Below are 12,471 nucleotides of genomic sequence, written 5' to 3'. Positions count from 1 at the left end.
AAGATTTTTATCTAACCATACTATGTCCTATGTCTAAGAGACTTCGGCTGAGTCTAGCTGCCAAGTTAAACTAGATAAAATTGGGGTGCTGAGACTTACTGTTGAAACTGGGGAGCCTGACCGCTTGATTGCCCTCACATACTTGTATCATGATGGAAGAAGAGCAATTGCCCACAGATCAAGAATTAGCATGATGGCTACTGACCATCTGGCAAGTCCAGCATCAATCAGTAGCCAACACCTTGCTCCAAAAACAGATCCAAATGCCTATCCAGATGGATTGCCTAGTTCAGACCATGAACCAGCCAGCTCAGCAGAATAAAATCACACTCACAATCAACTATTACCCTTCCAGTGGGGACCAGGCTGATCCCACAGCTGTTGCCACTGCCAAGTGCCTAGAATGAGAGAGGCTTAGGCAGCAGTTCAAGCAGGGATTGTCAGATGGAAGAAGAAATTAGCTAATTCATGAAAGTATCTCAGACCCAGTAATTATAGACCCAGATCTGCTTGGGCATGGATGGAAGAAATTATGGACAGGAAGAAAGGACAACATTAATCACTTTCATTCTCTCTCTACACACACACACACACAGCACCAAGACTTCAGAAGTTGAACCGATACAGTTCAGATACAACAAATTAAAACGTGCTGAATATAGATACATTTGCCTCTTTTCCTCCCAATAGTTATATAATACTTCTTTTAAATTTTCATGTAAAACTATTCATGCTTCTTGAGGAAAGCAATTCACTGTATTGGAGATGTTTTGAGCAGCTAAGGCATACTTAAAAACAGCATGACTATTTCCGACATCTTCAAAAATATATAGATGTTACCAAGATATAGCCAATATTTTAAACTGGCCTGAACAGGCATTTCTTATTTGACTCTCAGTAACATAATTTGTTTATACTTGCAATAAGATCATACAAGAAAATGTGTGTGACAATTTCATTATATCATGTGTATCTTGTGATACACAAACACACATATTTTTCCCAAATTAACTTGTGTTATTCAAGTTCAGAGGTATTTAATGGTTAACCATATGCATAAGCAACACAACTTCTCCTCCTGTAAAAAACTGAACAGGAAACAGATGATAACAGATAAATAAATATGTATTGCTACCACAAATGTCACCTCCATGCCCGGTCCAATATTAAACTGCAACTGTTCCATCACTGCAAGGTAAGCTGTTATCTGCTTCAGACTTATATTAAAAATCTACATATAGAGGAAAACAAATTAGAGAAGTCACCAGCTTTTTAAAGAATGACTTTGAAAAGTTTATACAATTCAAATATGCTGTATTTTAAAAAGATTTCCTTCATTTTTTATTTTTTTACCAGGTCCACATTCTCAAATCTCACTTTTCAAACCCATTTATACAGCTTTTGAATAATTGGTTCATCTTTTCCAAGAATATTTGCTGTAAAAATGCATAATTACTGCAGTATTTCTATTTGCGAAGTGGGAACAAACAGATCCAGGAATTATTATCAGAGGATGCAATAAATCATCACTTAGCTCCAACTTCCTAAGGTTATTATGCATATTCAACTTAAGTAATGCTATTTTTTGTTTTGTTTTAATTATTTTTAAAGTATTTGACAAATTTTATTTTTGCTTAAGCACTCTACAAAAGTAGATAAAAAATAGAGATGTGAAAAGATAAAGCGAATTAAAAAGTACATTGTAAAGAAATATTCAGGAGTGCCTTCTCCCCCTTTCATTTCCCCCCATTATTAGATATTTATACTTTGCTTTAAATTTTTACACTTGTTGTTTCTATCTATGTAAGTCATATTTTTTTTCTGTTGTTTTTTAACCATCCTGAAAATCCTTTCTGGATGACTACTTATGCTCTTTTGTGCCTTTTACTGATATACAGCAGGCACAATTATTGTGCACTTACACATATCTGATCAGCTGCATGATCCCACATCTTGATTCAGGATCAATATAGGAGAAACAGATTTTACAGTGAAGGTTCAGATCGTATCTCAGGTTGATGATTGGTGGTTCCCTTATGAAATTAAATTCTACCTATGATTATAGCTGTAAAACATAGATGGAAAATAAGGGTTTGCAGAATTTTGACCCTTTTATCCATAAAATGCTTACTTCATCGGACAATTCCAGTTTAAAAATAATGAATAAATCTATTTTCTGGGCAAAGTGGGCCTCCAGGATATTAGCATTTTGGATCAATTCAATTCTGAGGAAAGTGCTTTTAAAACTTCTATAGAATTAAACAAAATTTTGATTTATATTAGGCAGCTTCTTGGCAGTTTTTTCAACTTAGATACTTGTTATTTGGACTCTTTGGTTCTGATGTCATTATTGCTTCTGAAGTTCTATTGTGGTTGGAGTTTTTAGAGAATGTAATTGAGATTTATAAGCCAGTAGATTATGTTTTAGGAAGTTCAAAGAACTGATGAAGTTGACTTTATGTTACCTCTGGAAATAACTTATCAAGATTAAGTGGTGGAAGGCCATTTTTCAAAGTGTGCAATTAATTTCCTTTGATCTTAATGGTAAAAATATTTTGTATATATTGGACATCTCAGAGAATGTTTAGTTAAGAGTTGGCTGCTATCGCCTTATTGTTGAAGTGCAATTTAGAAACTGAAACCTTAACTCAAATGATTTGGACTTATATTACTACTGTCACATTTGGGGCTGAAATCAATAGGGTTTTTAATATGACTTGGATTAATCACTCTGTATTAAAGATGCATATAATCTTCTTGGCTACTTTTCCTATATATGAAACTTACCAAGTCATCAAGAATTGTGGACTTTTTAGGCTCAGGGCAGAATGTTATATAATACTGGAAGAAGAAATTTGCATCTGATCTGCAGTAATGGGTTGTTCATATATATTGCTTGTCAACAACATAATTCTTTTTGTTTTTTTTAACAGAGGAGAAAAAAAGAGGACTTCTGAATAGTTTCATCTTGGAGGAGGGAGGTAGTTTTATGATGTAATCTTCCAGGATTTCCTCTCTTTTTCTTTTCTTCAAAAATCTTAATTTCAGTGTTACCTTACCTTGTTAATACCATTATATGCATATTTTTGTTGTACGTTAGTTTATATGATACAAGTACACACTCTTAAACTAAAGAAATTAAAATGAAGACATGTAGCAGCCTTCCCCAATCTGATCATTCCCACCTGTATGGAGACTACAACTGCCATCTCCCCATCTCCAAGCTGGTGGAGCATGATAGAAACAGCTCCCAATAACAAATAGGGAAGACTGAACTGTAGATTTACCAGGTGAAACCATTTTCCAATATATCTTCTTACAGGTATTAAAGAACGGAAAGAACACAAACATGGAAGAAGTTTATGATTACTATGCATTTCTTAGCAACTACACTTCTGATGACAGTTACTCACATGAAACCTTTCTGGGGTTCAAGCGAGTTTTCCTTGTCTGCATGTATTCATTTGCCTGCATCTTTGGAGTGGCAGGAAACTCTTTGGTTATCATAGTTCTGGTTTTCTACAAAAAAGTGAAGATGCTTACAGACATATTTTTAGTGAGCTTGGCTATTGCTGACTTGAGCTTTCTTTGTACGCTGCCCTTCTGGGCTTATTCTGCTGCAGAAGAGTGGATCTTTTACACTCTGCCATGTCAAATCATCCTAGGACTTTACACCTTGAATCTGTATGGTTCCATGTTAACTCTCACTTCTATAACTATTGAGAGATATTTTGTAATTGTCCAAGCAACCAAAACTCGTATCCGTCAACACAAAAGAAGATTCTGGGGTATTGTGGTCTGTATTTTGATCTGGGTGATCTCTCTGCTGCTTGCTCTGCCACAGTTCATCTTCAGTACAGAGGAAAAATTAGACAAAAAGATATGTTTTGCAAACTATTCTTCACAGTTTATGGAGCTGTTCACAGAAACAACTCAGATGACCCTTGGATTCTTCTGCCCCATGCTCATCATGATTATATGTTATTCAATCATTGTAAAAACCTTAGTCAGTGCTAAGGGCTTCCACAAGCACAAATCCTTACAAATAATATTTGCTATTGTTGTAACTTTCATTTTGACGCAGATGCCCTACAACCTTTTGAAACTCATTCGTGCCTCAGACCGCTATATCATGCTGAGTTACAAGTTTGACTATGCTTTGATCATAACAGAAGCAATTGCTTATTTCCATGGTTGCCTCAATCCAGTTCTCTATGTCTTTGTTGGTGTGAAGTTTAGAAAGAATTTGACAAAAATTCTAAAAAATAATTGTTGTGTTAAATACCAAGTTACAAAACAATGGCATACAATTGATGAAAATGGCTCCAAAAGTGGTACTGCCACATATAATGCAGAAGAAACCTGCATGGACCCCTTATAAGAGACCTGGGACATTTACTCATGAATGTCTTCAGAGTGATTTCAGTCCTAGTTGCCTTGAGCTGAGCGCTCATGAAAAAAAAGCAGTATGAATCGCGTTTTTCTCGATATAGCTATCATGACTGTAAACCTGGTAGTTTTCTGACAAAGAAAATGAACAGAATCTCACTGCAGTCCTAACTCTTATGCTTCATATGAGGAAAAAAAAGGCAAAATTAAAATGTGCTGAATTATGTAGTAATTTTAGAACAAATTCTGAGAAGCTTAGGCTAAATCCTGACATCTTTTACTTGTAATCTATCGCTGATCTTGAAAATGCACTGCCAGAAATTAAGAGTAGATAGAAGAAACCACCAATGTTTTAGCCTGCCTTTGCTCGCAGTAAGAACCTTTTCACATTAAACATTGATATTTCTGTACAGCCTAAAGCACAGAAAAAAACATAATGCATGTATTTGTTTTTGTTCTGCCTTTCACAATAAAATATGATTTACACTGACTAAAGTATTAGTCTATATAGACTTTCTATTTCTGCTGGTAATAGATTTATGAGATATTGAGTAAAAGCTTTCACAGACATTGTCCACCAAATTTAAAACCTGTTGTGTGGTGCCTAATTCAATTACAGAATGTTGGCGAGTTATAACATATACACCAGTTATTATTATGTAAAATAAACTCAAGTCAATGACTAAACAAACAACTGGAGTCTGCTGAAATGACTCTAAATTCTGTTTTTTCATCTACAGATGGAGGAGAGGGGAGGGAAAGAAATGTTCAAGGCTAGTCATTGGCTCAGACACTTTTGTGTTATTCACACAATTCTAAAATGTGATTAGGTTTATATGAGATCTGCCTTTTGCCAACTGGTAGAAATGCACTAAACTGGCCAAAGAAATCAATGTCTTCAAGCTACGTAAGCAGGTTATAAATTACCTGGGTTCATAAATTACTTTTCATGGAGTCCCCACATCCATGGAGTTCACTGTTGCCTCCTCTTTCCACAGAAGCCTGGATATGCAGCAACCAGATTTGTACATTTACTCTCCTACCATTTATTGAGGATGGAAAAGTTGGGTGCCTGCCCTCATTACAAATTCTTTTATTCTGTGAGGAAAGTTCACCCATAAGGAGGACTACAGGCATGAAATCAATGAAAGGGTATACATTAATCATAAGAAAAAAAAGTCAAATCATAAATTCAGACCAGTCTTCCCCAACCTGGAACCTTTTCAATGCTTTGGATCTGTAGAATTCGCCAGCCAGAATAGCCAAAGTCTTGCTCTATTGTCTGAAGAATTCTGGGAGCTGAAACCTATTAAATCTTGATGATGTCAAACTGAGAAAGGCTAATAGAACTGATGACCAATTAACTTGACCAATTAATTCTTACTGCCTCTTTGTTCAGAAAGATTCTCTCACCAAACAGAAGTGCAACAGAAGGGAAGCCCCCCCCCACTGTTTTATAGCCAAATTAATAGGGATGGATACATTCTCAAACTCTATAGTGGTAGGGGGAAAAAAATCCACGAATAGTGATGCTTTTCATACATGGTCTGCCAAAGAAATACTTCAGGATCTATTATCCTGTTTTGTCTCTTTCAAAGCTTCCACTCTAGAAGGCAGTATAATGACAAAAGAAGCAAGGCAATGTGGTTTATATAAGAACCAGTGAGTAAGCAAAATAACACATTCAAGCATTCTGAACATTTTCTTTAAACAAGGTTAACTCTAAACTGGTGAAAAAGAATTTAGTATTCAAATATATGATGGCTCAGATCTTATGATCAAGTAGGAAGAATAAAAAATCATTGAGTGCTTCAACTTAAAATTCTATAAGAAAAAGAATTTATTTAGTTATTTATTTTTCAAATTTCTATCACCGCCCATCTCCCCCAAAAGGGGACTTTGGGCCGTTTACAATAACATCAGAATTAAAACATATAAATTACAATATAATAAACCAATAAATAAAGATAAAATAAATATAAAATCCAAGCGGTGAAGGTCTTATTCGTTGGGGAGAGATCTATGGTACTAGCCACCCCCAAGAAGAACTGGTGCCCCCCCACCCACCCCAAGCGAGGTGGCAGAACCAGGTTTTCAAGTTCTTCCGGAAGGCCAGGAGCAAAGGGGCCTGTCTCACCTCCGGAGGCAAAAAAGAGAGCGGGTGCCACTGCAGAGAAGGCCCGCCTCCTGGACCCTGCCAGGTGCAATTCCCTTACCGGCGGGGTTCGTAGCATGAATTACTATTTATAGTAATAGTACTAACTATTAATTTAGCTTGCAGCTAAACCTCAAAAAAACCAAGATTATGGCAACCAGCTTGATTGAGAACTGGCAAACAGAGGGAGAAAATGTAGAAGCAGTGAAAGACTTTGTATTTCTAGGTGCAAAGATTACTGCAGATGCTGACTGCAGTCAGGAAATCAGAAGACGCTTAATCCTTGGGAGAAGAGCAATGACCAATCTCGATAAAATAGTTAAGAGCAGAGACATCACACTGACAACAAAGGTCCGCATAGTTAAAGCAATGGTGTTCCCCATAGTAACGTATGGCTGCAAGAGCTGGACCATAAGGAAGGCTGAGAGAAGGAAGATAGATGCTTTGGAATTGTGGTGTTGGAGGAAAATTCTGAGAGTGCCTTGAACTACAAGAAGATCAAACCAGTCCATCCTCCAGGAAATAAAGCCTGATTGCTCACTTGAGGGAATGATATTAAAGACAAAACTGAAATACTTTGGCCACATAATGAGAAGACAGGACGCCCTGGAGAAGATGCTGATGCTAGGGAGAGTGGAAGGCAAAAGGAAGAGGGGCCGACCAAGGGCAAGGTGGATGGATGATATTCTAGAGATGACGGACTTGTCCCTGGGGGAGCTGGGGGTGTTGACTGACAGGAAGCTCTGGCGTGGGCTGGCCCATGAAGTCACGAAGAGTCGGAAGCGACTAAATGAATAAACAACAACTAACTATTAATAGCAATTAATAGAGCAACAAATGAGGGCATGAATGCCCAGAAAAATAAAAAAGCTGTTGGGAAGGAAAAAAAGGAGGAATCTTAGCCTGGTAAAAAAGAAACTAAAGTGAGTGTCAGGTAAGGCCATAGGTATCCATCAGAAACATGATGACATCAAAATGATGTTGCAAGTGCCATTATGTCATCATACAAATCACATGAATTATGTATTTGCCTGATGATTTCATGATGCATACAACATCATTTCTCCCCCTTGCCATTCTTGTAGACATCCATGTCATAAGCCTCTCTACAGAGAGAGAGGAGCACTTCCAGAAGGTTCTCTGTCGAAGTTTTAATCTACAAACACAGCAAGATATATATGAAGACAAGTTCCTAGCCACAACTTACGAAGGGCTTTAAACATCAAACACAACAGTCTGAACTGGGCCCAGAAAAAACAGTTCTCCTCACCACTGCTCATATTCCAAAGGAAGGGAAGGGAGACAAAAAATTGGACATCCATTATATTTTCTGCATTCTCCTGACAAGGCCCATCCATACAGCCACGGGCAATGTGCTTTCCATTTTTTCTTGAGATGGGAGGAAAGTATGATGGTCCAAACAGTGCTGCCCCCACAATTTCCTCTTATTGTACCTTGGCAATGAGGTTGATCAGTGCTGCTGCCCAGACACTGTTCATGTAGGCTAGCTTCAGGGCAGTGATTGGTGGGTTTCCCTGCCATTCATTTTCCTCCCTCCCTGCATCACTACTAATCACTTCCCTGAATACTAGTAAGGGTGCTTGGGAGGCATTGCCAGAGGTGTTTCTGGCTCTGAAAAACACAGCCAGGGAAAGCATGCTCTTTTAAGAATCACTTCAAGATAATTAAAAATGCTGGCAGTGTTTTCAAATTGGGACTTTTTTCTTTTTTTAGATTTACCTGTCAGCCTAAAGGACAGTCGCTTCCATGACCAAACAATCGATGCTCCCAACCAGCAGTCCATTCCATGCTGTGGAGCACCTGGGAGTGGGGGGAGAGAACATCCAAAAGCGCAGTGGATCACAGGCTCAAAGCTCAGCACTGGAGGGAAGAGGGTCAGTCTCACAGCAGACCTGCAAACCAACTGGAGCCAAGCAAGTTGCTGTCCACAACTGTATCACCTCAAGCCTCCTCTTTAATGCAACCTATAAGGTCTGCATAAGAGGATCTCTTTCCCTTTCCTGTGAAAAACACTTGATCTAGCATCAAATAGCTTAGTACCAGCCTGGCACTGAGATGGACTATATGTTCTCCATAGTGTGAGGCTGACACTCTGATGATATGTCCCCTGTCAAAGGCAAGTGGGCCATCTTGGAGCCAGGGAAGGACACTATGTGAATGAGGCCTAAGTGAGTTTACAACAGGGCTGTGAAAATCCTTTGAATGAAATGCTTCATATGTGCAGCCACTCCTGTGCTTGAATCCACATGTGGAGACAACTGGGAGCTGCTTAGGAAAAAAAGCATCTGCGTGAGCCTGAAAAAAGGCAGATGCTTTGATGGTTTCAAGACAGTTTCAAGCTTTCTATCTCCTCCCAAGCACTCTTTTAAAGAATTTGCACAGCATTAGTTAACAATTTAGAGATATAAGCAAGATCATTTCAAGCTTTCCTATGGGCTATAAGCACATGCTAAACATCTCATTTGAGAAGGACAAGATGTCCCGCTTAGATTTATCTTTTGTGTGATGTGCCTTCGAGTCAGTGTTGACTCCTGGAGACTTCCTGTCCCTGTAGTTTTCTTGACAAGATTTCAGAAGTGGTTTGCCATTGCCTCCTTCTTAGGGCTGACAGGGAGTGACTGGCCCAAGCTCACCCAGCTGGCTTCATGCCTAAGGAGGGACTAGAACTCACAGTCTCCAGGTTTCTAGCTCAGTGCCTTAACCACTACACCAAACAGGCTCTGAGTTTTATCTTTAGCTAAGTATTTATTTATTAGGTTTATGACCCACCTCTCCTGAAGTTCAAAGCAGCATGGACAGCACTCTGTCCTCCAATTTCCCTTCATAACAAGCTTGTGAGGCAGGCAAAACTGAAGAAATGGACTGGCTCAAAGTCACACAGAGAGCTTACAAGGTTGAGGGTAGAGGTGAACTTGGCTTTCCCGGCCTAACTCCAACAGCTTAACCACTATACTGCACTTTTACTTACTTCAAACCTTGCAGCAGAACTAGACCTTCTCTCATAATGTGGAGCCATTCTTATTTTTTACAACAGGGCTAGCAACTTTTCATGGCTGAGGATCATATTTTTCTCCTTTTATTGATTTTTGACAGCCAAGAGCTTCAATAGGCAGGACGATGATGAAATGACCTCACCAGAAAAGGCTGAATTGAGCTTTTATTACTTTTGGGGGGTTGGGGGGAAAGAGTCCCTCTTCCCCCATTTATAAACCTTTCCAATATTTACCTCACAGAGAGAAGTCACCAAAAGATGCACTGTATGTTTGTGGTGGTTTGGTGCTAGGGGTGTGAGTCCAGGAAGCACACATGCACATATTGCCTGTTTTCATAAAATGTATACATTTAAAACCCCCATATTTACCTGAAGAGAAAACCATTCTGAATTTGAGGTGATTCCCTTTCCAAAGGAAGATAAAACAGCCAAAGCAGTCTCCATTTGTCTCTATTGCTATATTCTCGGTGAATCTACAATGATCCTTTGACTTTTGAAGGTGAAAGAAATAGTTTTCCTTTCCAGGAAATACATGCACATCCTTCTGCTGCTAATGGCGTTCTCAGCCATTTTAAAAAAAAAATTATGTTTACTCACAGATCAGGCACACCATGGTCCAGAGATTCTTCTTCAGTTTGGCTTTTGTTGTGAACAGAGTCACCTTCCTGTAACTGGCCCACTTCCTCGTCTGTTATTATATCGAACACTGCATCATCTGTGGATTTAGGGGCTTCGTTTGTAACTGTGCCAGGAGGAGAAGATACAAAGAACATTACTTGCATGGCAGGAAGACTTCAGTTTTGGGGGCAATGTTGGTAGATTTAGGCTGTCAGAAAGGGCATTAAACAAACTGTACCGATGTTTCACCAACAGACGCTTCTTCTTTTTAATAATAATTTTATTAAAGTTTACAAATGCAAAGATAAAGAAATAACACAAACTAAGAAGAATATAAGAAGTAAAAAATAAAAGGTACAGAGAAAAAGAAAAAGGTACAAAAGAAAATAAGAAAATAAGAAAAAAATAAGAAAAAATGATATATAAAGAAATGACTCCCGCCTCCATACAGACAAGTATAGACAACTTCAGTAACTTAACACCCACTCTAGTATTTCAATAAAAAAACCCCTCTTCTTCCCATATCTCATCTCTTATCAATAAACAAACTGTAAAAACTCATCATTCAGACCTAATCAGCAAAAGTTCATTAAGAGCTACCAGAAATAATAACATATATATATTTTAACGTTAATCAAATAAATCCATTTTGTATTCCAACTTATCACTTTCTCTAAAGAATAGAGCAAAGGAAATCTCTCCCCATATCTTATCTGTTATCTATAAACAAATCTTTAAAGTCTCATCATTCAGTCCTGGTCAAAAAATAGTTTAATAGCTACCAGAAACCACAATATATACATTTTAACCCTGATCAAATGAATCCACTTTATATTCCTTCCATTTACTTCTAAAAAGCTTGATCTTTAATCCCTTCAAATAATGTCTCACAAATCGATTTATCATTTTCTCTTTGTCTCCTCTCAGAGACGCCTTAATGTAACACGTCTCTTTTGTAAGTCCAAGATAAGAAAGCTTTCCAAGTCACTTTTCTGATTTATTATTCGTATGTCCCCTTTGATTATTAAGACATCAGCTGGTTTCATTTGTAAATCCAATGTGGCATTTTTTTCCATATCACTCTTGACATTTCTCATGTACTCCAAAAAGTCACCATTAAATGCAGAATGACAGTCTCCAAGATGTTTAAACAAAGTGGTCATTTCTAATAGTATACTCATCCATTTCTGCCTAATCCACATAATATTCCATAAAGGTAGCATGTGTTTTCTGAGCTGAAGGAGAACTTATTGCTTTGCTGGATTTTGAATGTCCCTCCTCTCTTTAGCATATCTCCTGCTAAGATTCTAATACCTTCAAGCCCACCTGAACATGAATGTAGCATGCATTTGGAAGAAAATCCAGAAGCCCTAGGTGCTCTTTTGCAAACATTTCCATCACAATGAAAATACAACCCTACACTGTTGCAGGAAAAGATGGGACAGCAAAGAAAACATCATTCTAGAATGTCATCATCCTAGTTTCAGAGGACATTTCCAATTTCCTCATCTAAGGCTCTCCTAATTAGGTAACATCCTAGATTATTTAACAAACTGAGCAAAAAAAATGTAATATCCAATCTGAAGTTTTTGTAAATCCGTAATTTATTTTGAAGAATATGTTGAGGCTCACCCAAAATTTTATGGATCAGGGACAATGGTGAGGCCAGCAGACTTGATGATGATTCTTCTGGAGTAATATTTAATTCAGAATCAATGGGATTGACACTCAGTTTTTTAAAACAAGCTCGACAACAGCGTTCTTTCTTCCCAGTTTGCTTTGAAAAGGCATAGTTGTTGCAGCAGTAATAGCAGAAAATGCGTCCACACATTCTTAAAAAACAAAGCAAAAATATATTTAAAATTAAGGCATTTATGAGACACAATATTCAACACAGAAAAAACTCATTTCTTAATAGTGCTGCATTGGATCTCCTTGAAATCATTAGAAATTCTAAAATTATATCTGAAAAGAATATTTTATTTCATTATCCAAATAATGACACTAATCAGAAATTATTCTTAACATGTCAATCTTATTTTCTTTCTTTCTTTCTTTCTTTCTTTTTCTTTCTTTCTTTCTTTCTTTCACTCTACACTTTTACTGAGAAATGATCTGTATTACAGCACTATATTCAGGATGCAAGTTGATGGTGCAGGTTTAAGCAGTTAAAGCCTTTTCAATTGATTAATGGCACTGCCTTGCACTTCCTCTTCAGTGCACCCATTAAAAGATGACATCATGCTACATAAGTGATTTCCTAATAACTAGCCTGGTATTTATGCATAAGTTCATC

At 37.6% G+C, this 12,471-nt stretch overlaps 2 protein-coding genes across 5 annotated transcripts in view; one reads left to right on the top strand and one right to left on the bottom strand.

Moving 5' to 3' along the window:
• Positions 1–12,471, bottom strand: part of FYCO1 (FYVE and coiled-coil domain autophagy adaptor 1) — a 39,626-nt gene that overhangs the window by 5,639 nt on the left and 21,516 nt on the right. For both annotated transcript variants that reach the window (XM_063304006.1, XM_063304007.1), the window contains 2 exons: positions 11,808–12,007; positions 10,155–10,299 (listed from right to left, as the gene is read on the bottom strand). In XM_063304006.1, coding sequence (XP_063160076.1) covers positions 10,155–10,299; positions 11,808–12,007 — 345 coding nt within the window. The remainder of the gene's footprint in view (positions 1–10,154; positions 10,300–11,807; positions 12,008–12,471) is intronic.
• On the top strand, positions 1,137–4,505 carry CXCR6 (C-X-C motif chemokine receptor 6). Of its 3 annotated transcripts, XM_063304009.1 has the most exons (3): positions 1,137–1,195; positions 2,934–2,994; positions 3,323–4,505. In XM_063304009.1, the coding sequence occupies exon 3, from the start codon at positions 3,350–3,352 to the stop codon at positions 4,379–4,381; it is 1,032 nt and encodes a 343-aa protein (XP_063160079.1). In that variant the 5' UTR covers positions 1,137–1,195; positions 2,934–2,994; positions 3,323–3,349; the 3' UTR covers positions 4,382–4,505. The 3 variants fall into 3 exon arrangements, with proteins under 3 accessions (XP_063160079.1, XP_063160080.1, XP_063160078.1); XM_063304010.1 differs by lacking the exon at positions 2,934–2,994 and having other exon boundaries at positions 1,160–1,195; XM_063304008.1 differs by lacking the exon at positions 1,137–1,195 and having other exon boundaries at positions 2,099–2,981.

This window comes from Candoia aspera, chromosome 4, assembly GCF_035149785.1.
Source record: "Candoia aspera isolate rCanAsp1 chromosome 4, rCanAsp1.hap2, whole genome shotgun sequence".
NCBI classification, from domain to species: Eukaryota; Metazoa; Chordata; class Lepidosauria; order Squamata; family Boidae; genus Candoia; species Candoia aspera.
This window is presented reverse-complemented; position numbering and strand designations above follow the sequence as displayed.

What these genes read in the sequence shown, in the direction of transcription:
- CXCR6 (XM_063304009.1), top strand. Translation starts at nt 3,350, where the DNA reads ATGGAAGAAGTTTATGATTACTATGCATTTCTTAGCAACTACACTTCT.